The 26,171-nt window shown below is 34.8% G+C and overlaps 1 protein-coding gene across 1 annotated transcript in view; it reads right to left on the bottom strand.

Annotated features, from left to right (window-relative positions):
* LOC578743 (plexin-A4) overlaps positions 1–26,171 on the bottom strand; it is a 61,302-nt gene that overhangs the window by 31,521 nt on the left and 3,610 nt on the right. Inside the window, exons 3-18 of the mRNA XM_030973320.1 lie at positions 25,428–25,643; positions 23,875–24,003; positions 21,705–21,817; positions 18,909–19,038; positions 17,630–17,786; positions 12,570–12,666; positions 11,482–11,584; positions 9,897–10,013; positions 8,460–8,558; positions 7,539–7,632; positions 6,135–6,328; positions 5,379–5,527; positions 4,452–4,557; positions 3,141–3,283; positions 2,264–2,422; positions 795–888 (exon numbers count right to left, since the gene is read on the bottom strand). Coding sequence (XP_030829180.1) covers positions 795–888; positions 2,264–2,422; positions 3,141–3,283; positions 4,452–4,557; positions 5,379–5,527; positions 6,135–6,328; positions 7,539–7,632; positions 8,460–8,558; positions 9,897–10,013; positions 11,482–11,584; positions 12,570–12,666; positions 17,630–17,786; positions 18,909–19,038; positions 21,705–21,817; positions 23,875–24,003; positions 25,428–25,643 — 2,100 coding nt within the window. The remainder of the gene's footprint in view (positions 1–794; positions 889–2,263; positions 2,423–3,140; positions 3,284–4,451; positions 4,558–5,378; positions 5,528–6,134; positions 6,329–7,538; positions 7,633–8,459; positions 8,559–9,896; positions 10,014–11,481; positions 11,585–12,569; positions 12,667–17,629; positions 17,787–18,908; positions 19,039–21,704; positions 21,818–23,874; positions 24,004–25,427; positions 25,644–26,171) is intronic.

The raw sequence follows: 26,171 nt of genomic DNA, 5'->3' as shown, positions 1-26,171 counted from the left end.
TCACCTGGTGATATTTACTTTTACTCTGTCAACATTCTTACTTCACTACCTACTACATGCACTGGGGGCAACGGTACCATAATCCTCCTGCAATTAAGTGATTTACCTTGGAATACCATGTCTCAGAAATTCAATGTTTCTTTATACGGAGGTACCAAAGTTGTGGATTCTCAGCTGTATATATAAGCATCTCATATCCTTTTTAAATTTCAAAACAGACTAAAGCCTTGTTCAGTAGTGACCAGATAAACTACAGCGTTGTTACACAGCGCTCAGTCAATATGCATAGGACCTTTGCTGCATGCAGTTGCCTTTCATTTCAAAAGCAGCAGTTAATTTACTTCTTATCTGAACAACAAATGTAGGGCACTAGCTAAAGTACATTTACTGTGCTTACATTGTATTTAAAGCCCTTCCGTTACCACATTCACCTGTTTAATCAATCACTCAATAAAAATGGCCATCAAATGACATTATAGTGCCCACATTCAACTCTCCATTGCAATATCTCCAGCAAATATATAAAATTCTGGGCAACAACTTCAGCATTTCATAAAACTCACATTGTATGAAGACAAACTCTGCCTAACATTAATACATCAGAAAAGCTAATTCAGGCATACTACAGTGAATGGAAACCGCGTGAAACAAGGTTCCTATTAAAGCGCATTGACTGAACTATGCGTTATGAGATACAGAAATATTAAGCGTATTACACTAACAACATCATAACAAATTCTTTTACAGTTTGCCGTTTCATATTTGAATGAAGCTTAACTGTGAATTGTTCTTACCTGGTAAATGACCTCATCATCAAAGGTTAGTTGCAATATTGCAGTCTGTACATCAAAGAACCCTGACCCTGAAACAGTCAGCTCGATTCCGCCCCTAATGGTAGTATAGAAACAAATATCACTCAGTACAACTTGTATAAACTCCTGTAGTTAATATCTAATTGACATTATCAATTTTTGTGATAAATGAATTCATTAGATCTTTATTCTCCAACATGAAAAGGTGTTGACTTTTCGATGCATATCTACTTATTTCTGTAAATATACAGAGTGTCCGGTAACATATGGAGTCCAGTATTATGTGAAGTAACCATAACTGTACTTGTAATTCCAATTTTGAATCTTTGAATTATTAATTAATATTATAAGATGATGACGTAGATCCTAATCAAATGATTGGTTGAAAGCGTACACGTGACCAGGCATTTATTTTGCCTAACGCGTAATTTGGGTAATGACCGGTCATTACCACATCTAGCTAAAATTAGCGCAAAATAAGCGCGACACAAGTCAGAGGTCTAATATTAGACGCGCGCAAGGCAAGGCACGCCTCAATGTGCGCTTATTTTAAACCATGAGTTATTTTAATGAGAATTTAAACCATGGATTAGATTTAAACCTCCTTTGTGAATTCGGGCCTTTGAGTTTGAGATAAGGGCGATTGATCAAATAACAAGGATCCACGTTATAATGTTATAAAACAAATAATACACATCATTTTGTTCGGGCATTAGAATAATTACCCACACTCGGTACCTTTGAAAAAGTCTAACACGCCCTCGGCTATCGCCTCAAGTGTGTTAGACTTTTCCAAAGGCACCTTGTGTGGGTAATTCTTACTAATGCCCTCACTGCTGTGTATTATTTGTATACTATTCCTAATTTACAGGGAAGAAAATAAACAAACTAGTAATCTACAATATTATATTTACATAAACAAACATATTCCCACTATGACTAATCTTTTTGTTATAACGAAATCATCAGTATCTTCTTTAACAATTTTCTTTCATATTTTGGAGTCAAAGTGCAATTCTCATCAGAAAAAAAAAAAAATAGAAAAAGCATTTTGCCAAAGCAATGAAGAGAGAGGGAGAGAGATTAAAGCACAATTTCAATGCCCTACATAATCATCATTTGATTTCGCTACTTGGCAACATGTTATAACTGCAACATAATGATACAGTAATAATTTAATTTACCCAGGGAAGCCTTATCAGCATCACAGCTGTTCTCCTTGAGGGACCTGCAAGCACTCATTTACCCCTGGGTGGAGAGTGGCAAATGTGGAGTAATGTCTTGCCAGAGGACGTTAGTGCCGGGCTGAGATTCGAACCCTCAACCCTTAGATTGAGGGTCCAGTGAAGGAACCACTATACCATGACACCTCCACCATATCAAGTATCACACCTATTGCAGATTCATTCATGACTGATCGGTAGAATACAAAAGAATTCTCTCAAACTTACGACATGATGGATTCCTTGGGTGTATAACCAGTAATGACAGGATCACTGACATAACTATATTCACCCGGAACCACTCTCTCTGCTCCATCGAAACTCACGATAACTGATGAAGCATTGACCCCGGATCCAGTTTGGCATTGTATCAGCTCAGGAGTTACACTGAATGGAATATTAAAACATAAAGATTGACTAATTAATGTACATGTACAATCAGTTGTAAAATCTAGTTCCACTTTAAAGCTACAAGTAATTGTATCTAGGAAAAAAATAAAAATCATATAATTTCATAAAAAAAAGTGTAGTTAGTATTCAAAGTGATAATATAATATAACAGCATTAATCCTCATTACCAGGTCCCTCGGAGAGGGCCTAAAGCCGTCGGCCATCTGGTTGCTTACTTACAAGCATTTATGCTTTCTTAGCAGCCCTGTAAAATAACCTCCATCACCACCGTAATTAAGGTCATCATCATGTACAGATTATTATGACACTAATAAAACCCTCAAATTCAATAATCTGCATGTTGCACAGGTATCAAAGTGACCTTCCCATGTGCTACTCCGACATATGCTCTGGCAACAATTGCTCCAGACTTTGTTTCATTGAATATGTACAGGCAGGGTCAAAGGTTATGGTTATGATGTGTTTCATGGTACGTTTACGTGTCAGCGTTATATGTGTTGTGTAAGGGTTATGGAAAGTGCTAGAGTACAGTGTTTGGTCCAGGATTAAAGTAAACCATTTGTTCAGTTTGAACTTTAGAATTCACTTTACGTACAACATTAACCATAAGGCAATTGTCACCAGCGCAAGTATACGTGTCATACAAGCTCTACAGCTTACAGGTTTTTGCACAAACAAGAAATAGCTAGCCTACCCATTCTCCATTATGTTGCATTCAGCCTCCCCTACCGAAACCCTGATGACTCTCCCTGTAGCTAGGTCTTCCCCGGTGATATTCATCTCGGTCCCTCCAGCTCTTATCCCCCTTAGAGGTGAGAAACCAGTAACTTTAGGGTTCTGTAAAGTAGAAGGACAAACATGACACAGATTCAAATATATGGGCATAGTTTTGAGAGCCTTGGGCACTATGACAAGTAAAACTCAAAATTTTGTTTTCTCTGAATATGTAATTTAACAGAGCAGTGCATATTACAAATTTTAAAAACTTGGTTATTTTTTCATAACCAACTGCCATGCTGTGGACTGCTAAATACTAGTACGTAAAAGGACTTAGAAAGCATATTCCAATTCACAACTTAACTGCTAGGAAAGTAAAGCAGTACATTTAACCTTTTCAGGCGAACTAATAAGCCACCAATATTTTGATGATGTATGTTATTGTTGGACAATGAAAAAAAAAAAGGAATCCAGCTGCTCTGATTTTATTGATGTATGTGTAATACAAGAATGGAATATTGCCATCATTTACATTGTGTCACCAACTGCCAATTAGTTAAAAGGTAGTTTTATTGTTAAATTTTCCCCTAATTGTGACTTAATTCCCCAAAACCCTACCACCAGTGGATCGAAGCCTAGACTTTAAACATTCAACTGTGTCACTCCTATTGCACTACTGCATGTTACTTATCTTATCACAGGATGTCATCATTTACCCTTCATAAATAGTTGGAGAGGATAACTTGACAGCTAGTGTGTCACTCAGAGTGTGGTAATTGTACAATGTAGATCATTGAGAGGATTTATAGCCAGCTTTTTTCCAGTTGTTCTTTTATAGTGTTGGAATAAAAAGACACTATTACAAATTCTTTCAGACTCTTTTTTGAGTATTACTTTCCTGCATCACAGGAGCAACTAATTCAGGGGGGGGGGGGGGGGGGGGTTCACAAAGATCCTAAGTTGAACTTATCTCTAAGTTGGACAATTATGGAAGGCCGTTAGTATATTTGAAGATATTTTGTAAAACTTATTTTAAAAAGCATAAAATGTTGATTCAAATCATTCATATTTTTTTTATTATCAAGGAGATTTCATATTCATGACGTGGAATTTATGAAAAGTCTAAAATATTTGACTTTTTGCTTTTGAATATATTTTATTTTAAGGCTACAAATGGCTCTCCATAATGTTTAAGTCCAAATTCGCGTAAAGTTCAACTTAGGATCTTTGTGAAATACCCCCCTGATCAACCGAGAATCATGTTCAGACTATCCGTTAATGTACTCACCCGGTATATGAAGGATTCATCTGACACAGCAGTCCCAAAGACAAAGACAACCGTTGCAACGCCTTCCAGAGTTTGATTGTCCGAGCTTCCAGTAGAGCAATTAATACTGTTTGAAACAAATGAACAGGTAAAACATGATTGTCATAAAACAATGATTAAATCGCTACTGCATGTACACCTCCAAACTGGTTTAGTAGCTACAAGTACCCACATACTGTATGACAGGCTTCTATTTCTACCTTGATTCAATTTTGAATGTGATGACATTTAGTGTAAACTGTTGCTCAATCTAAAGTGCTTCCAGGCACCACTCTAAATACTTTTCATTCTCTGTCAACAAATTTAAAATGTTCTCCTACTCCTCTGCATGTAATGGATCCTCAGATGTTCCAGTAAACCTAAGGGCTAGTCTATTGTCGATAATGATTTTATCTGTCACCCTGTCGATGTAAAACTTTCCTGAGTTCAAAATCATTGGAAAAAACACAACTTTTGCTTTTATGAATCAATGAATGCATTATTTTTAGAAGTGTCATCAGAAAGTCAAACGTGCATTCTTGCTAAAAATAATGCATGGAAAAAAATGCATGTTACAAAGGCTTTATCCTCTTTAAGAAATCCATGTTTCCTGAAGGGAATGTGTCTGCAGGACACAATATTAATAAATACCATGTAGATTTTTTTCTAGATAATGATGTGATGCATCAAAGGCCATATTTTTCTCTCCAACATCCCAAGAATTAAAAAAAAAAACTTTTACAAGACCGGCTGTAAAAATGTTCTGATTACAAACAAAAATTCTGTTGATTAGCTCAAATAGTGCCAAATTTTCTTTGTCAATGTTAAGTGTCGGCCCAAAATCTATCGACAACGGACCCAAGTGAACCTACAGTAAATTAGGAATGAAGATGAACATGTTGAACTGACCTGATTCCTGGATCCAAGCTGCCATCTATGATCAAGCATTCCACTCCTGCTACTGTAATGTTAACAGTCTCATTCTCTTCTGCAGGCAGGTTTGTACCGCTGATAGTCAGATTAGTGTTACCCTCCACTGGCCCCGTAACAGGGAAGAGCTATTAAGTAAACATTAAGAGATGTAACATAAACAGATAAGAGAAGTATTAAGATCCATAGCATTAAATTAATTTTTCCTCCTTACTGCCTTCATTTTTTAAACATTAACTCCAGAGGTTGCAAAAACTGTCTCTGCTGGGAATTAAATCAGGGTCTTTGGCTGTGTACACCAAATGCCTTAACCACTAGACCATGGAGATGGACAGATACAATCAACAACAGACAGCCCTTCCAAAGCCTAGGCTGTTTATTTCATTAATTTTCTTGAAGGGGGTGATAATAGTTTTCTTTCGGAATGAATGCTCATAACCATTTACCTTTTGCTTATGTTATGTTTACTAATTTTTGAAACTTTGTATTGTGGGTGGAATATGGGTGATGTCTCCTCTAGTTATGATGATATCAATAATTTTAGACTGGTATTGTGGTATGAATTAAGTTCTTATGCACAAAGTTATTTATTTTTGTTAGATACATGAGAAATCAATTTGACTTCTTTCTTAAATTTACAATGAAAATGCCACCCCCCCCCTGTGATACACAAAGCTAATATTCACACATAATTTCAGTGAACATATTTCCATAAGAGTGCTAATCTAAACTCACTTTAGTAATTTGGGGGTCTGGGCAGCTGTTTGATTGTCCTCTTCCAAAAAAGTCACTGTCGCATGGTTCGTCAGTGGCATTCACCTGACAGGACAAGGATCCGGTACACCATCCACATCCAAGCTCCGCTCTGATCGACGTTGTCACACAACTACGGCAGTTCACTCCACTCACAGAGCAATTATACAGGGTTACTGCAACAGAGAAAGAAGATTTAGGCAGCTTTAACAAAATGAAGTGCCATGAAAAGATGCATCCGGAATGTAATTTAAAAAATTCTTGAAAATTGTAATTTTGCCACAGGAAAGGGGGCTTTAAAGCCTGTCTGCACTAGTTTGGCCAGGAGGGATCAGACCTCCTTGCTTTGTAACTGACAGGCAGTTATCTCATCAAATCAGCTCTCAATTAACATAAGCCAAAGGTGATCATGGGGGACCAACAGGTCCCGCTTAGGCATTGTTTGATATAGAGGTTCAAGTAGCTACAAGTAGTGCAGTCCAGCTCTAAATACATGTTGTACCTTGATTAAACTCAAATATTGTTTACACTTTCTAACTATACAAACTTTTATTCACCAACATCATTATTAACTGTCACTCCTTTTGCATTCTGGATGTTTCTTTATGTATCACTACATTTTCTAAAAAAAACACTATTACAAAACTCATAAATCTGCATACTTATTCCTCCCATTTCCCATGTCTATGGCAGACTAAAGTATATTAATGAGTTATTATAAAGGAAGATCTTGCATCTTTAATTTCAGTTTATCGTAGAACAAGAACAGCCAAGAAGCTGAGTCAGCAAACAGTAGATGACAGGTTTGAATCCCACCTTTTTCAATTTTTCTGACTTGCGATTTTCTTTACATTACAACCCCATGATCTTAAAAACTGGTAGTAATGCCAATATTTTTATTTTTCATTTTTCTAGGGGGGGGGGGGGGGGAGGTACAAATTAAATAATGTTCTTTGAAGAAGAACAAATTGCATTGTTTTCATACATAAAGCTCCTTGCTTTTGTCAAGCATACCGGATGACCACTGTTAATGACAGAGAAGGAATGAACTAATTCTATAAATTCCTTTTTGGGACAACATAAAAGAAACTATATCTACAATTTATGTTTAGATGTATCAGGAAAGGGCATTACAAGGGGAAGAAAATATGAATAGAATCATGAAGTGTAAAAAAAAACTATTTTTACATGTATGAAAGCAAAATATGGCACACTTGTAATAGTATAACTTAAGCTTTCACACAATCCAACAATTCTATATAAACAGAAAAAAATAATATGGCATTCTCAGCTAGAATAAGCTCTTGGCTTATTCGTTTGATAAGCTTCAATTTCGCCATAAAGTTTGGGATATGTCATTTACATATAAATTTCATATAGTACTACCTGTATTTTCTTGATTATCAAGGGAAAATCCAGCCATGTACTCCACACGAATGCTGACTTGTACTTCTAGACCATCAGATGGATCATAATCATACTGAAAGATTGAAAGATGAGACAAAAATAAAAGAAGGGAAGGAGGAGGAGAATGAGAAGCCAAGAAGAGAGAAAAAAGAAGGAACAGAAGAAGCAGATAACAAAGAAGAAGGAGAAGAAGAAGAAGAAGAAGAAGAAGAAGAAGAAGAAGAAGAAGAAGAAGAACAAGAACAAGAAGAACAAGAAGAACAAGAAGAAGAAAAAGAAGAACAAGAACAAGAACAAGAAGAAGAAAAAGAAGAAGAAGAAGAAGAAGAAAATGAAGAAGAAGAAGAAGAAGAAGAAGAAGAAGAAGAAGAAGAAGAAAATGATGAAGAAGATGGTAAAGAAGATGGGAAACATATTAAGGCTGCCTACAAACATTCCAAGCATCTCACATGTGGGGTATCATGGTTGGCTGAATTGACAGGGAATCTCTCAACTCTAGCAATGCATGATCTCACTCTCTGTGAACGTTATGCATGCCTTACAAACTGATAATGAAGGATAATAATACAAAACCTCTATTATATCTACAAAATGAAATACCATGAACTTATCAAGTGCATTTTACTTTCATCATATATACAGTACTGCATACATGTATTAAAAAAACAACAACATAACTTGGAAAAATAAACAAATTATACAATTAAATTAAATGAGATAAGATATAACATAGAACAAATGTTGCTTTTAAAAGCAACCTGTAACCTGATTAAAGGATTGGTCTTTTAAAATGATTAGTTTAATTTTAAATGTAGTAAGAATGACATTACAAAGAAATGCATCAATCCTAATGTCTATATCAGTACAGTTCAAAATCAAAGTTGAAATGATCTTACTTACCACTGTTTCTTGGCATTCCACGGATGTACTATTGTAATGACTTACACCGACTTCCCTGAATGTCGTTCCATCTTTGCTCAGGATGCATTTGTAATCCACCTACAAGGAATGTGGTAAAAACAAATTGTTTTAATGTACTGCAAATGTAAACACTTCAAAGTATATCTCATTAATAATCCTTCTTGATCTGTATAAAAATTATGCAGAAAAAACACAAAAGATCATGCATATCTTTTGGAAAAAACATGGCATTTAAGCTGCTTCTAAAGTTTCACTTGAAATGAATTATTAAAAAAGTACAATATACAACAAACACAAACAAAAAAAATCATGAAGTATTACTACAACAATTTTGCACAATGCATTCATTGAACTGTTTCCTTAAGATTCCCTTCTGATTGTAGAAATTACTTGCAATTTACAAGAAAAGCCCTAATTTTTTTCTTCTTCAGAAGAAACAACGTTTCATGTTTCAGTTAAGAAGAAGGAAGAAAACATCAAATGTCAAAAGCCAATAAATATGTTATGCAAACATTTATGTATAATCTGTAATACACATCGTACAATTTTTCATCTAGGATTTAATTTCATAGGTAGTTTGCTCATAAAATCGTATTTCTTGTTTCAAAAGAGAACCATTGAAAAATGTCAAAACGGATCAATCACTTCTATATGATTACAAGTCAAGTTTTGAAATATAAAGCTCTAGTCATCCTTTATTACCTATACTACCATGCCTCACTTATTTTTAACCAACCTCATAATCAACACTAATAAAATAAAAATTAAGAAGTACGATTAAATATTGCCACTTCAATCAATAAAACTTCTGATGTCTCTCGCATAGGATGTAAAATGGGAGGCATTGTTCATTTCACTCTAGTAGCAGGACATTCAGGTGTAGTGCAGTGGTACACCCACACATCCCAATCAGTTATATCAGGAGGAGAGCTGGGAGGGTTTCCAGAAATTCAGTTCACCTTCCCCCTCCCAGATCCAGGGGCAACCAAACACTTAAAGATATAGTTGAGTTCTGGTCATGCGATTGCATTGTGAAAGAAACAGTGTGGAATCGATCAGAAAAGGTTGATCATCTAGCATATAAGAATTGATGTGTACTGCAAGGTTCTGGAATCGTCAACATTATACAAAATTTGGCCCAGTCTAGGTAAAGTTATAAGCACTGTACACAGAAAAATGTATATGGGACTACACAAACATGTGGCATAAAAAGCCATTCTAATTTTTACGCTGTTACATGCCATATTTAGAATATTTAGGCATTTGAGGAGCCACGCTTTTCAAGGAACATTTTTTTAATCTGATGTTCTTCCAAACTCGCATAATAAAAATGGAAACGCTCACAACTTATTTGTCACTTCTTCCCAGAACTCAACATTCTCTTTAATAATGATAATAATAAAAAAAGATCTTCACCTCAGGCCCAGATGGGATGTTACTGCCTGTGAGTAATATAGCACGATCCAGGCCTACAGGTATCAAGATCTCTGTCGACACGTTTTCTAGCTGGGGACATGACGAGGAGTCCTGTGCCTATAAACAAGCATAGTAATAAAGACTACTTAGTGATGCATTCACAGTATAATGAAGTTTGATATTTTAGTTGTAAATGGAAGAGGAATATCAATACTAACTGGTACAACGATGAAGACCTATAAACAATATCTGGCATAATATTCTTTTCTTCCTATTCTTCTCCACCTTATTATATATTTAAAGGAGATGATGAATCGTTTAATGTGACAGCATGCTGGTTTGAAAGAATCTACTCTTGGTGATTTATTCTTTGCTATGGTACTTGGAGAAAAAGCTAAAAGTCACAATAAAATGAATAACAGATTTTTTTAAAAGCAAAACTAATCATGGAAGTACTCCCTTGGTAAATATTCATCTACAAAAAAAAAAAATTCTATTCACCAATGGAATACTGAGCCTTTAAATTCAGGCTGGAGACTGGAAAATGTGTGTTTTGCCAAGATAAAATCACATGTAATGGGGTAATGAAATAGAGTAATGACCATACCTTTAAAAAACAAACATATATACATGTATATACTAAAAAGTCACATTGATTTTCTATTCTGATATCTATAACATTATTAAAAGTAACTTGAACTTTACACTGGTTGCTCATTAGAATGAGAAATACAAATATTTAATTTAGTTGCCATTCTGAAGTATACAGTAATTGAAATTCAAAGAGTGTTAAAGTCCACAATCACCAAAATTACTAATAGAGATACATTACAAAATAAAATACTAAAAGTTTATCAGTAGTTTTATTAGACAAAAACTATTTACACAATTCTGGTTATCTTAACAAACCATGTGTGGTTTCCTGTATAGAAAGACCAACAGTCTGTAAAGACAAATTATTTTAATTTCCCTGGAAAACCATTTCTCATTGAAAACATAGTACTAAAGATATCTGTACACAAAGACTGCTTGCCTTTGAAGACCACATTTCTTATCTTTCTTGAGCGTTATTTATACTGTGCGTCCCAGAAAAAAAAAAAAAATCAAGTCAAGTCTTTCGTCTTCTTTAATTGTGCATGGCTGATCGTCAACGAAACAGAGTTAAGTCTTTTGTCAACTCTGTTTGTTGCTACGGCAGGCAGCCAGTGAAAACAAATTTGTTTAATCAAATTATGGAAGTGCAAGCATTACTTTAAACAAACAGAACTTTGTTATTCCTGGATCATTTTTCCAGATTGAGGTGTCATATGAAAGGGCAGAAAATGAACTTTCTAGAAATGTTTTTTTCTCTTTGAAATTCAGATAGCGCCCTAAAAATGACTTTTTGGTACCCTCTCTTCAAACTATTTTTAATCACTCATGCATGAAATATGCATCATATAAGTTGCATTAACTGAAAGAATGGGATCTAAGCTTTACAAATATGTGTCATTTATTACTTATAATTGTGATTAAGTTATGATAAAACATTGATAATTCTCGGTTTCATTTTTTCTGGGGCGCACTGTATACAGGTTTCACTTACGTTAACAACGTCATTGGGACAGCTACTTGACCCATCCAAGGTACATCCGCCTCCAAAGATACACCAGTCACAACCAAAATCACTCATCACACATTCTGAACAACTAATGGTCAAGAAAATAGAATGAAGATGGGACAAAGGGTTAGTGTAAAAGGACAAATTCTAGTCCATGGAAATCGCTCGCTTGCCCAAATCATGAAAACATAGATATCTCCAGAAATATTTCGGCCAACACAACAAATTCAGGAGCAGATATTAGAATTCAATAAGCATTTTAACTTGAGTGGTGTATCGATAGGATTGAAGTATATTTTGGCCTGATTTTCTTTAAAACACTCACTTTGGGTGAAAAATGTGGCAAGAAGTTTGGTCAAAACATAAGAGTCTTTGCATCTAGGTTTCCTTATTTCACGCCTCAAGCATTTTATATTTGATTTTTTTTCTCTCTCATCAATTGTGATGAAGGGAACAAATATTACCAATAAGAACTTTTCATGGCCCATTGAACAAGTAAAAGCAAAGCTATAGGGTTTATAAAAAGCGGACAAAAGTTTCAGAGCGGACAAAAGTTTCATGCCACACAATAATTGAATAACAGATGACATAATTTGTCAAATTTACCATGAAAATTGCCTTTGTTGACAAATCTCGAAGTTTCAAGTCATGAAGGGTAGCAGTTTTACAGCAGAAACAAAGTACATACATTACAGAACCGACAAGACGAATCATTTTGAAATCGCCATTAACAAAATTATTATCAAAATCAAATTATGGAGCCAGTTTTGGTGGAACTCTCAGTGAACTTAAATGGGAAAAAAGAGTAATATCATGAAAAACAAAGCTTTTTTTAATAAATACTTTATTAACTCATTATCTACAGGAAATGGGTGATTCCTGTATTAAACCTTTGTGAGAATGAGATAAAGACCAAAAATAATAGGTTGGTTCCTCTTTAAAGACTGAAAATGTATGCACTACATGTAAATTATGATTTAAATTTGTTTTTATCAATAGAAGTACCTTCATCGCATTGCAATGGAAAACATGAATTTATGATAACAAATATTCCTGGCATGACAATGTTGTACCTGTTTATTGCAGAGCACGCAAAGAAGTCAAAATCTTCCACCACAATGATATTATCTGTTGCACTAGAATGTATACCGAGCTTCATGGTAACAGAATCTACAGAAACAAAAAACAAATATGATAAAAATATGAACATCACCGAAACCGAAATCTATGACTTTCCCATCACGTCATTCTTTGGGTACATTCTCGTAATCTTCTTACTTCTGGAATTTCATGGGTGTTTATAATCAAAGGACAAAGAGATCTAATTTCTTAGTGATTAAAGATAAAGGGCAGTGGTTAAAGTTAAAGAAGGATATTTTGTCAACATGTGTAATATATTTTGACATGAAATATTCTTTACACTGAATATAGCATACATACATGGATTTCATGAAACATGTGTTATTTAAATACTCTATCACATACACAATGAACTTCCTGGTTAGAAAATTCTGGAGTTAAAAAAAAAAATCTGAACCCCCCATAAAACAATCTATATACAAGTACTATGTCAGCAAGACTCTGCATTTTCAATGACCAACTAAGGAAATAACATACCTTTGGGGGAAAATATAACAAAAATTAAAATTTGTTGAGAATACAATATAATGTACATCATTTCACATGTAAAAGACTTGACTGTTACAAACTGAACTGTAAACATGAAGTGTTATTTGCACACATTCAAAAGATATCAGTGAAGATAAAAAGCACTCATAGCCGATGAACCATGATCAAGTTACGTATAGTGGCCTCACACAATACAATCTTATTGATCCTGTTCTGTAGAATTCCAAGATGGGTTATACTGTGGTTGGCCTTTGATTTTGAAAACTTGTCTCACTCTCAAATAATAGTGTATAATTTCTATTGTACAGCCCGTTTGGATGTGCGGGCGTGAACCTAAAAATAAAATAAAAAAAGGTATACATGTATTGACTTGCACTTGTGGGTAAAAAGTGCCCTATGTTTACTCTGTGATCTTTGTATTGTAATTGTGATGCACACTACACATTAGTCATTTTATCTTGCCTCTACGGCCTTTAGAGTTGAAATGTTTGCATCACGTCTTAATATACTAAGTTTTGGTATGGGGTTAAATTGTAAATAATAAACTTTTTATGTTGTATAGCGCCCTCTCAAGGTCAAGATATTAATTTAGCTATAAAACAATGTTATTTGACTAAAATCGACCGATTTGCCATTGCCATTTATATATAATCACAACTGCATATTCTGAGATTTTCATGGTCGCAGCTACCATCGTATGGCCGTAGGCGCTATTTGAAAAAAAAATTTATTTCCAATTTTTCTCGAAAGCAGAAGTGTTTTACGGGCTAATTTTTTTAGTGCTTATAATACATCCATAGGGGCATCCAAATATATCAAAATTGCAAAGAATCACTATCCAGCCAATTTTCAAAATTTACCAAAACTTTGTAATACCTTTAACCGGGGCTTAAAGGCAGCCCTTTTGCAGCCAACATCAAATTCTGTAGAATTTTGCAGGAATTATGAATATGTCATGTATGTCCTATCTGTGAAATTTAATCGTTAGCAGTACGTGTCCTAGTATTCTAATTATGCCAGGAAACCTGTTTACTTTCTAGACTTCACTGTCAGACACTATTGAGTGACTGACTGACTTCTTTAGTAATAACATACCTAAATTGAGCTGTAAAGGGTTCATGAGCATTTCTTCTTATAATGTCCAAAATTAAGCTGATTGAATCTTTGCGCAGCATAAAACCTACAACCACACGGTACGATGGTCTGAAAATCTGATTATTTTCTACGCATAATTTTCAAAACCTGTTGCGAAAATTTCTAACGGTCCGTATAATACATAAAGGCAATTACCAGTTCTAATCTTTTCATTTTTGGTTGGTATTAACTCTTGCTTACCATATGGGATTCATACAAGTTTATATTTTCAGCCCACAAAAGGGACACACCCCCTTTAAGAGTTGAACATTAATCTGAAACCTTGCACAAAAAAATCTACTGTATTTTTCATCACGTACCATGCATACTGTATTTTGACCCCAATCAAACCGATGTTATATTATTTCTATAAATAGATTTGACACATTGTAGATGTGCTACAATGAAGCCAGATTGTAATTATTATCATCGTTGTTATTGGGCGTGGAGAATGTAAAGAGAGATCATATTTTGTATTCAGATTCACCACCACAAACATGAGTAATACCAAACACGGAACCATAATTTGTAAGAGGAAATGATGGCCCATTATTATGATGGAAGCATTCCAGTACACTATTGTCACAACCCACTGCACAAACACTACTGCAAACTTGAGCAAACACTATCAGACAAACCAGTGGAAGAACTCAAAGTATTACACATTACACAAATTAAATGCTAAAGTGTGATTCATAATAAGGAAAGGTAACATGAATGCCATCCCCACAAAGGCCTTCATTTTCCCCTAATTTTTTTGGAGGGCAATTACAATTTAGTATAAAATAGTACATGTTCATCCTGTACTTGGTTAATGAGTTTAATGCTGGATTTTTTTTTCTATACAGGACTTAAACTTGAATTACACACATTATTGACTATATAGCTGTGAAGTGATCAGATCTAAAATCATTTGGCAGAAAGAACAGCATAAAAGTTAACCCGGAGTAAAAAAAAAAAATTCTTACAAATATAAATTTGGAAGAATTGGAGCCTGTCTGAAAAATTGTTGTAACCTACATTCATAGCAGGCATTGATTATGGGGTAAATGAAGGGCATGGCAAAGACCATGATGTGTTTTACACATTACACCTGTAAATGGTATTATCATGGATCCTTCATGTACATGTATATATGCATGCATGTGCCATGTCTTGTGTCGATATGATGGATTCAGAAGAATAATTGCCATAGATTTTTGTCTCTTAAAAAAAAAATTGTGCAACTTTTGATTAGAGTTGCACAGGTTTGCAAATATCTGAAACTAGATACACCTTGACGAGTAACTATATACTACATGACAGAATATTTTGAATAACAAACAGAAACAGTGCATGTATATGAAAACTGTTTTCTAAATTTCCTATCATTGCTGGGGTATTTCCTCTTGAAGGTGAAAACAAACTTTCTTTAATGTACACATATATTATACATCCCCTTCAGTTTGACACATTTTATAAGGTCTAGTGTTCAACAGCTGAAATAATAGTGCAAAACTACTTCAGAAATTTGCGTAAGTGGCAATCTACTTAATCAGGAGGGAAGTGAAACTTAAATTCATGGGACAAGTATCCATTTCAAATATTACAGCCGTGTTTGTTACCATTCAATTGGTATCACAGTGCATGAAAATATATTTCACTGTTGAAATAGTAAAAAAAAACATACCACATCAACTAGTAATAAATATGAAAGTGACTGCAGAAAATAAACACTTAAATTGTTTTAACAATAGGTTTCAAAAGATTAATAATAATAATGATACTGTATAATAATAATAATAATTGAATGTTTTTGTAAAGCTCATAATACAAACATGTAGGCATTGTTGCATGTCTCTATGTGCTTTACCAAACAGAATACAAAAGGAGTTGAAAGCGGCTTTTCTTTCGAGGGCACAACGCACTGGATTTTAAAATATTTAATTTGTCATGCAGACTCCTGCAAGATATAGCTTGTGGGATATACCCTTGAATCCTCCTCAGTCAAGGCCATTCAATATTGTGTGGAATAATCCCAAATTCTCATTATTCGCATTTCGGCGTGTCATCTATCGGATGTCACAGATAGGCCAAAATCCAACTAATCATGGGTAGACATCAAATCTATACTGATGCACAGGTATTTTTCCAATTTGTTTGTACTTGGGTAAGTGTAAGTTTGGGAATAGTATTCTCATGCTTCAAAGATAAAAAAAACCCATGGCAAAGCAGTTCTTAAAGGGATATATTGGGTATCTTTGTCTCAGATTCTAAACAAAAATCCTGGATTTAGCTCATGCTGCCATCATAGTTATAAACCTTTAAGTCAGTCAGGAATCCCATGAATTTTACAAGCTGATTGCTTGTCTGATTATCAAGATAGTTATGATTGGAATTAGAAATTTCAAAAAACTGTTTTCCCAATGGTATTTATAACACTACAGTGCGTCCGAGAAAAAACGAAACTAAGAATTATCAATGTTTATCATTTATAACTTAATCACAATTATAATTAATAAATGACACACATTTGTAAAGCTTAGATCCTCCTCTTTCATTTGATGCAACTCATATGATGCATATTTCACGCATGAGTGATTCAAAGCAATTTGAAAAGAGGGTACCAAAAAGTCATTTGGTGTGCGGTATTTGAATGTCAAAGAGAAAATCACATTTCTAGAAGGTTCATTTTTTGCCCTTTCATATGACACCTCAATCATGAAAAATGAGCCAGGAATAACAGCATTTGCATCATTTTATTAAACAAATTTGTTTTCACTGGCAGCATCCAGTTTTCGTCTTGTTTGTGCATGGCTGACTGTCAACAAAACGGAGTTAAGTCATTTGTCAACTCTGTTTGTTGATACGGCAGGCAGCCAGTGAAAATGAATTTGTGCGTGAAATATGCATCATATGAGTTACATCAAATGAAAGAGGAAGATCTAAGCTTTACAAATATGTGTCATTTATAATTGTGATTAAGTTATGATAAAACAAATTATAATTCTCGGTTTCGTTTTTTCTAGGATGCACTGTACAGCCTATTAGGGAAAATGATTATGGTAAAACCTGTCACTTTAAGATTTTTACTTTTTTGAGGCACTTCATGATAATTTGAAACACAATTTTTTTAGGGCTTCAATATTACACCATACTGCAGACATTGATAACACGTAGAGCCATGCATCTCAGATTTGTAAAACTGGAAACATTGTTAAACAATGCCTTTAATAAAGGCCCGAGACTTCCCACTTCCGGCTTTGTGATGTTGAGTATTTCTTATGATACATCATGGATTTGAGCCTACCCGTTACCTCCGATGGTTGGCACAGCATATCACGAATGCCAAGAATTGCAGACAAATTTGAGTAAAAAGGATTGCACTTACTTTCACCATCTGGTATGGCTGGCCTGACACCTTCTGCAGGTGTCATGCAAGTAAAGTTTGTTCCATTGATAGTCGTGTCGGTAACAACGTCATCAAACCGACAGGTGTATTCAGATCCAGATTGAATGGATGGTAGCTGAGATACACTGAATGAAACCTGGAAAATACAAATACAAGGCACATCAACTTGGTTTCGAACCCAGGATCTCCAAGTTACGAGAAAATTCAGCGTGTTTCTATTCGTTATACTGAAATTATCCGGTTAATTTGTTTTCCAGAAAAATAGCGTTTAATACCAGAGAATAGGCAGTTTCTATCTACACATATTATCCGGATAAATACACTGCTCCGATTTAGCAGGTTAAAAGGCTGTAAATAAAAGGTCATTGAACTTTGGCTAAGTCAACCGCAAAGTATTGTGGGACGGCTAGGTCAACCTGGGATTCTAGTGTGAGGGTAACATATTCTGATCACGTGATCACTCCGATTTCCGATTTCTCTCCGTTATGTGCACTTGATAGGAACGGCATAAGTTTCTACTTGCGTTATCCGGTTAGCTTCCCCTGAACCATCACAGCTCTCAAGGCAATTATCCGGATAATACAGAGAAGGTCAGTTTCTATCAGGCAAAATTTATCCCTTATCGGCCATTAACCGGATAATGGCCTCTAATAGAAACACACCAATTGATCTACTAAAGAGCAACTAAGTTTTTATGATTCTAAGAATATCTTTCATCAACCACTATTTCTTAGATTACATTTTAGCTCATATTTCATGAATCTTTTCATAGCTAACATGTTTACAGGTGTATAAATTTTCAATTGCAATTTTATGAGACAATTTTTCAAGCACACTTCCCCTTTTGCATTGTTCATCTTCCTATGAACAATGTTCCTTAATAAATATCTTTACAATTTACACACGTATGAAAATGTCTTAAATATGAAGAAAAAAGGCAAACTTTCCCTCTCAAAGTAAATTAAATGTTAATTATGCCCATGAACTCATATAGGTGAACATTAAAAGTATCATATTCTAGGATGATTAGCTAGCCCTGTGCAGCTAAGGAATGCACAAACATTACTGTGGAACGTCCTTAAACAAAGTTCTATAGAATTGAGCCTATAGCTAAACTATGCTGGCTTCATTTGCATGCAGTGGAGGAGACGACATAGTCTTAACTCTCAGACTCTCTGGTACGTGTTTCAATTGACAAGGATTTGTGCCTTCAAATGATTGAATGCAGGTGGGGGGGGGGGGGGGGGGAGACACTTACCGATCGAGAAGCGCTGACTATATCCTGGGAAGGGGGATCCAAGTTGTTAATGGCAATGCAGTCTTGGTTATACTGAAGCCAGTTTAAAGGGTCAGTATCAGAATCTGAACATTCGTTGGATCTACTACACCTGTATTGCAAAAAATAAAATGGGATACCTAATGAATTTGGGCAAATAAGTCCAAACTAGTTTTTCCCATATATCGTCCCTATTTTCACGAAGTGACGGTAGTGAATGAAAATCGCATACAATTTGCGTGCAGATTTTCCTCACTACCGTCACTTCGTAAAAATAGGAACAATATGTTAACCCACCGCATCTGAGATTTAAGTATATCAGGGGGACGTTTCACAAAACTTGTCATCAGTGACAAATGACAGTTTTTGTTATATAAGCTACTGAAATCCTTGCTTCTGATTGTTTTTTTTCAAGAATCAAGATTCAAGATTCAAATAAGGTTTTATTCATGACTTGTCAAAAAGTCCACAGACTAAAAATGCAAGTTTACATCAAACATACAATGATCATATAGAAAGCATTCAAAAACATATGTACATATATATAAAGATAACATAGCAAATGAGAACAAATATATAACAATGAATTAATGTTTAAATCAAAACATTAAAGTAGTAACAATAACAAAACAACAAAAAAAAAACAAAAAAAAAGGGATATGAAATATTGCTAGCCAAAAATGAACAAGTAAAATGTTTACAGATACGTGAGTTCAATTAACTGTAACATTGGAAAATTGTGATAAAATTTAGATAAAATGCAATACAAATTCCATTCAGAAGGTATTAAAAAGTATTAAAAAGTATTAAAATTGGAGTCTTGTCAGTGTGATAATCACAAGTGTGATATGAGTACAGTACAATGTATAAAAAAATTGCACATGAACAATGGAATTCCTTGGGTATTATTGGTCACAGTAAGAATAGCAGATAATTAAAGAATGTTGTACTGTAAAACATCATCAGAAGAGAATGAGGTGGAGAGGAGGAGGGAGAGACAGAAAGTGAGAGAGAGAAACAGAGAGGAGGAAGAAGAGAGGAAGGGGCAGAGAGAACAAAGAGAGAGAGAGAGAGAGAGAGAGAGAGAGAGGAATGGGAGTGAAATAAGAATAGAGAGGAAAGACCAGAACTGAAGAAGAGAAAAGGAAATTTGAAAAGTACCAAGTTCGAATAGAGAAAAGGGATGAGGGAGTGAGAGGAAGGATAAAAGTACATTCAATATCAAAATACGAATGAATGGAAGAACCCGCTATGCCAATCATCATGACAGTTAATATTGCACATAATTATATTGCTGAAATACATGACATATATTGGTGTTATTGGTCACAGTAAGAATAACATATAATTATAGAATGTTGTACTGTACAACATCATCATAAGAGAAAGAGGCAGAGAGAGCAAAGAGGGAGAGAGAGAGAGAGAGAGACAGAGCTGAGAGAGAGGGGATGGGAGTGAAATAGAAATAGAGAGGAAAGACCAGAAGTGAAGAAGAGAGAAGGAAATTTTAAAAGTAGCAAGTTCGAATAGAGAAAAGGGATGAGAGAGTGAGAGGAAGGATAAAAGTACATGCAACAATAACATCAAAATATGAATGAATGGAAGAACCTGCTGTGCCAATCATTATGACAGTTAATATTGCACATCATTATATTATTGCTGAAATACATGACATACAACATACTGATAATTACCTAAGCCTCTATTTATTATTATTCAAGGATCGAGTGAAAGATGGGATGGGGAAATTTCGGTACCTCGTAGTTCTCATCTTAGGCAAGGACAAATCAAGTGCATTTCGCAGAATGCGGCTACAGTCATTGACTCTGCTCTCAGGCAGGAGATGTCGATGAACCTCAGATTGGAGAAGTGATTCTGCAAATCTTAGAGAAAGGGATGTGCGTCTCTCTTTAAGAGAGGAGACACCAAGATGAGATTGCAGTTCATCATAAGTTCTAGAATCAGGGTAGGTAATGATCCTGAGAGCTCTCCTCTGAACTCGCTCGATGCTTACAGAGTGGTTGTTTGTGATCCCTGATGTCCAAACAGGTGCTGCAAATTCTAGCACTGGCCTGATGTACAACATGTAGATAGTGGCAAGATCCTTGGTGGTAACACCATTCCTCCGAAGCTTAGTCAGGAGATAAAGTCTTCTGGAAGCGTTAGAGATCAAACGGTTGACCTGGCCATCCCATTTGTGTCATTTGTCATTTAAAAAAAAAGGTGCTTTGTGAAACGCCCCCCTGATTTGTGTATCAAGTTTTCAGCCCTACATGGAGCTTTGATCACTCAAATTACCAAGAGAAACGAAAATACTATGTCAATTCATGTTCATGATTCTATAAATAAATAAATAAAGACTTGGTATCGTATTGAACATACATGTACCTTGGTCTTGCCAAAAAATCTGTGTCAAAACAAATAAAATTGAATATACATAAACATAGATTGTTACATCGTAATACATACCGGTACATGTAGGCCTACATGAGTATTTCCAATGTTTTGTTTTCCAAAACAGATTGTCAATGAAAGCATGATAAGTATGATATTTTGCAACATTCTAAAATTCAGTCCAACTAGCTGTAACAACCGCCTGTACATAAAGATCACATCTTTCAGTTTTTCTTTTATAGTGATTTACACTGACTCACATATATCAAAGAACACTGTACATAAAGACCACCTACATTTAGATCACACCCTTTTCTCTTCTCTGTTGGATGGTCTTTATATACAGGTTTCACTGTAATAATCATGAGATTTGAAGGCGCTTACTTTGTTTCCAATGTACACCAGCCACAGAAAGGATCCCCTTCCTCATTGGTTGGTCCGAGGCATTCATCACAGCTTGAATACTGGCTACAATTGATGACAGCCAGTTGCATAAGCTTTAATCAAGAAAGGATATCAAAAATAAGTCTTTAAAAAATCATAAAAGTCAAAACTTGGTGTACAGGTACCCATGATTGCCTGTATGTAAACATCATTAGAGAGCTATTAGGGTATGTGTGTTCATAAGAGCCATACGTTTGCAAGCAAATCAACATGAAGAAAATCACCTATAAAAATATGATAGATTCATATGGCTAAAGATTCAAAGTATAAAAGGAAACAAAAGTTTCAGATAAACGAGGCTCTTTGGAAGTTAACTCAAAGTTGTATTTGTACTAGGGTGTACATGAGCATACATGTAGTCTGCTACCATTCTCTTTGACAATCATAATTTTGGTGTTTTAACATGGACCCCCGAATATACATGAACATAGCAAAAAAAAAGGAATTCTATGGTTTAGTCTAGTTGAAAACCTAGCTACAATTTGTTGCATGTCCCCATTTAATTTTGAAGTAATTGTATTTCCATCAGATGCACCTGCTAAGCTTGAAAATGTCATCTTCATAGCAGCTGTTCTTCATTAAACACTTTCTTCCGTGGGCACATTTCATGTTAACATGAAAACATTATCCAAAAGAATCTTCCAACAGCTATGGCCCACAATCTGTCCAGTTGTGAACTACACTGTACTCGTAATTGCCAAAATTACTCCACAATGACTCAAAACCTATCAATTCTCAGCTATTTGTTACTGTATATATTGTTGTTTGGTGTACTGTCGGTCTGGCATCATTCTCATTGGTATGATTCAGGTATTACACGATAAGACACGTTGTATTTCATAATACTCATTTTCATTTAACTTTGGCTTTTTGACTTTGGGGGTACTGGGGATAGCAAGAATTTGTCATTATGCTACATGTGAGGCGATGGTAAAATTGTGAGCTTCCGCGGGTGAAGTTATACATTAGGCCCTCACGAAATTGACTATTTAACCCTTAGAATGTGGCACATTCCACGACATTAAACTTCATAGAAATAAAATTTCAGGATATGATCTTGATAGGATTTTGACTTTTGAGATTCCATTTGAGATTGAAGTTCGGCGGTTTCGGCCTATTAAACATTTTGGCACTCTAATGGAAATAAGCTTCTAAAAGTGTCATGCAGGTACATGGAATCTGCTTGAGAAACAAATGCTAAAGGACTGTATTCTTCTTACAGGCCTACCAATAATGATAGCACAAATGCCCACAAATCTCAACAGTTTACATCACATCACAAGTGATGTCGTAGAATGTAGATAATGATATTTTGAAACATCTACATGTGTGTAAAAAAGAAGATGTTGACTTGAATATAATATCAGATCAAAGGATGCTTTGCTTCAAGGGGTGGGATCATAATGTAATACTCAGCAACAACAAGAACAACAGCAACAACAAGAACAACAGCAACAGCAAGAATTAGACAAACCAATGATGCAAAGAAATTGAATGAAGAAATGCATGTAGGTTATCAAATTTGGCCATGGGACACATGCATGCTTAAAAGATTTAAAAGAATTAAAGAGAAGGTTGAGTTCTGGGAAGAGGTGAAAAATAATTTGTGAGCATTACTCATTCTTATTATGCAAGTGTGGAAGAACATCAGTTAAGACATGTTCCCTGAAAAGCATGGCTCTTCAAATGCCTTCATATTCTAAATATGCATGTAACATCGTAAAAATCGGGGGGGGGGGGGGGGGGCCGGCTTTTTACGCGTGTTCGTGTAGTCCCATATACATCTTTCTGTGCAAGTGTTTGTAACTTTACCAAGACTTGGCCAAATTTCTTATCATTTTGATGATTCCAGAACCTTGCAATACACACAAATTCTTATATGCTAGATGATCAACCTTTTCTGGTCGGTTCCACACCGTTTCTTGCACAATGCAATCGCATGACCAGAACTCAACTTCATCTTTAAGCATTTAATTTGTATTTTAATGTTCCCTCTCCAGGGCCATCCCTACTGTACTCACTAATATTGAGAGAGTTTCCGAACAGAACAAGGGAGATGATATTAATCTGAAATGGAATGTTATTTTATCATATTCGTAGTATTTCTTACCTCCTTGGTGGTCAGAATATACAGCTCCTCGCTATCCTCGTTGATATGTACATCATGTAAGACATTGCCATCAACATCAAAATTGATCGTCTCGTAAAGTCTCCCAGTATTGTCAGGCTGTACATGAATCTGAAAGTTTAACCATGAGATATGACACAATTGAAACATTTTTTTCTGTCTTTGGTTACATAGGAAAATATTCTCCATGAGTTCATCTAGAATTTTTTTAATGACATTTCATAAAAACAAACAAACAAACAAAAAACATGATAACCCTTAGAATCAACAAAACAAGGTGTTGACAAAAACAATATATAAACACATGAAATTATGTATAAATACATGCTTAAATAAATAAATATGGGCATAAATACGTAAAGAAAGAGAGAAAGAGAGAGAAAGAAAGAATTGATAGACATTTATGATTTTGTGATACAGAATACACAATACATCTATTAGTGTTCAATCTTTCTATTTTGTAAATATTATTACATAGTTATCTTTCTAGGTCTATGTATATGTATTAACTGGTTGTCATCACTCGCTCAAAAAAATTTCAATTAAAAGGCCTAAAACTATGATGTATACATATACTTTGTAGAACAAGTTTTGATGCGCTTTGTATCTGCTCTGGATAGGATTGGAGTGGAACTGCAGTATTTGGTAACACATAGATTGGTTCTTGAAAGGAAAGGATCGCAATAACAAGGAAATAGACTATGATCCTGTTCATCTTTTAGATGTAATCATCAAGAGCTGTTTACTTGCAATCCACTGTGTTTATGTATGACACGACTTACAAAAACAAAGGAGAATATAGGGTGTATAGGATCTCATCTTGCAATTATTTGTTACAAGAGAAAGAAACTTAAAATTTAGGAGAGTAATTTTGGGTTCAAGTATCCCCCAGTTTCATACTCAGAAAAGAAATTTCAGTTGTTTTGTTATCACAACATCACTTTTCACTGTTATACTGTGTCATAGTACTTCCCATGTGAGTACTTTGGTGGACATCCCATAAAGTAACAAGTATTGAGGTGTTACAAACATGAATTATTCAATTAACATGAAATTAATGATCTTACATCATTATTTGGCCTCAGCCAAATTACTCTCTTATGTGAACTTAAAACAATTATTAGATGGGCAAAAATCTCATAATACATACATGTATATATATATATATATATATATATATATATATATATATGTACACAATATTACGAATATTAAAAGTATAATAAATATAAAATATATACAATATATATATATGGTATGTACATTGGACTTGCCCATGAGCATCGAGTACATAACCTTTATGTACACGATATGCTCTGTTAATGATCTACACATCACTGTTAGCCCACACAGTTATTTGAATATCACCTATCGTAAAAGAATCATGACTGACACTGTATAATGATCACATAAGTTTGTATTTAACTGCATGTTTTTTTCTTCTTCTTAATTTTATCTTTAAATCTTTTACCAAATGCACATGAAACTTGAATACTAAACTTAACAAAATAAGAAGATGAATTAAGAAATATTACCTTGCTGAGAGTAGCAGCTGATGTTGTTGAGGTGGTAACCAAGGCAACAGTTTCATTTTCTTTACTAAGGGTGACGATAGAGGAATGTTGTCCAGGAAGATCTGCTGCAAGAGGGTTTCCCATGAGGGGAGTTGTAGCCTGTGCATATTTGTAACTGTTAAAGCCATCACTGCTGACACACTGAAGAGTTTCCTCAATAGTTTCTCTAGTGATGGACTGGCGATAACAAAATTACATATATATGTACATATAATTAAAAACAAAATAATTAACTGAAACAAGACAAATGCGACTATGTCCCCAAAATGCCTCAGCTAAAATTCAAAGCTTGAATCATTCTTGAAATATCACGGTGATAACAAATATAGCCTAATCTACATCTACAGTAATTACAAGTAAACTTATCATTACGACCTGTGACCTGTGACAAGACAATCTTAAAATCTGATCACTTGTCTCCCTCATTATATATTTGGTGATGCATACCAGTCACAATTTATTAAATTTTACAGCTAAATTAGCTTGAAATAGTTATTGATGTGATAACAAGTTATAAATAAAATTTAGTTGGATGTACCCGGTACTGTATATTGACTCACTGACTTTTGACCTTCTTGACCCCAAATCTACCCAGTATGTCTCGCCATGGTGATGCATACTATAAACTTTGAAGTTCAGGCTAAAACCCTGAAATTTCATGTACATTGTCCTCTATAATTCTGGACATTTGACCTATACTTTTAT

Source organism: Strongylocentrotus purpuratus, unplaced genomic scaffold, assembly GCF_000002235.5.
Source record: "Strongylocentrotus purpuratus isolate Spur 01 unplaced genomic scaffold, Spur_5.0 spur5_scaffold_6, whole genome shotgun sequence".
In the NCBI taxonomy this organism is placed as follows: Eukaryota; Metazoa; Echinodermata; class Echinoidea; order Camarodonta; family Strongylocentrotidae; genus Strongylocentrotus; species Strongylocentrotus purpuratus.
Note: the sequence above shows the minus strand (reverse complement) of the source record. Positions and strands in the feature narration are given on the sequence as shown.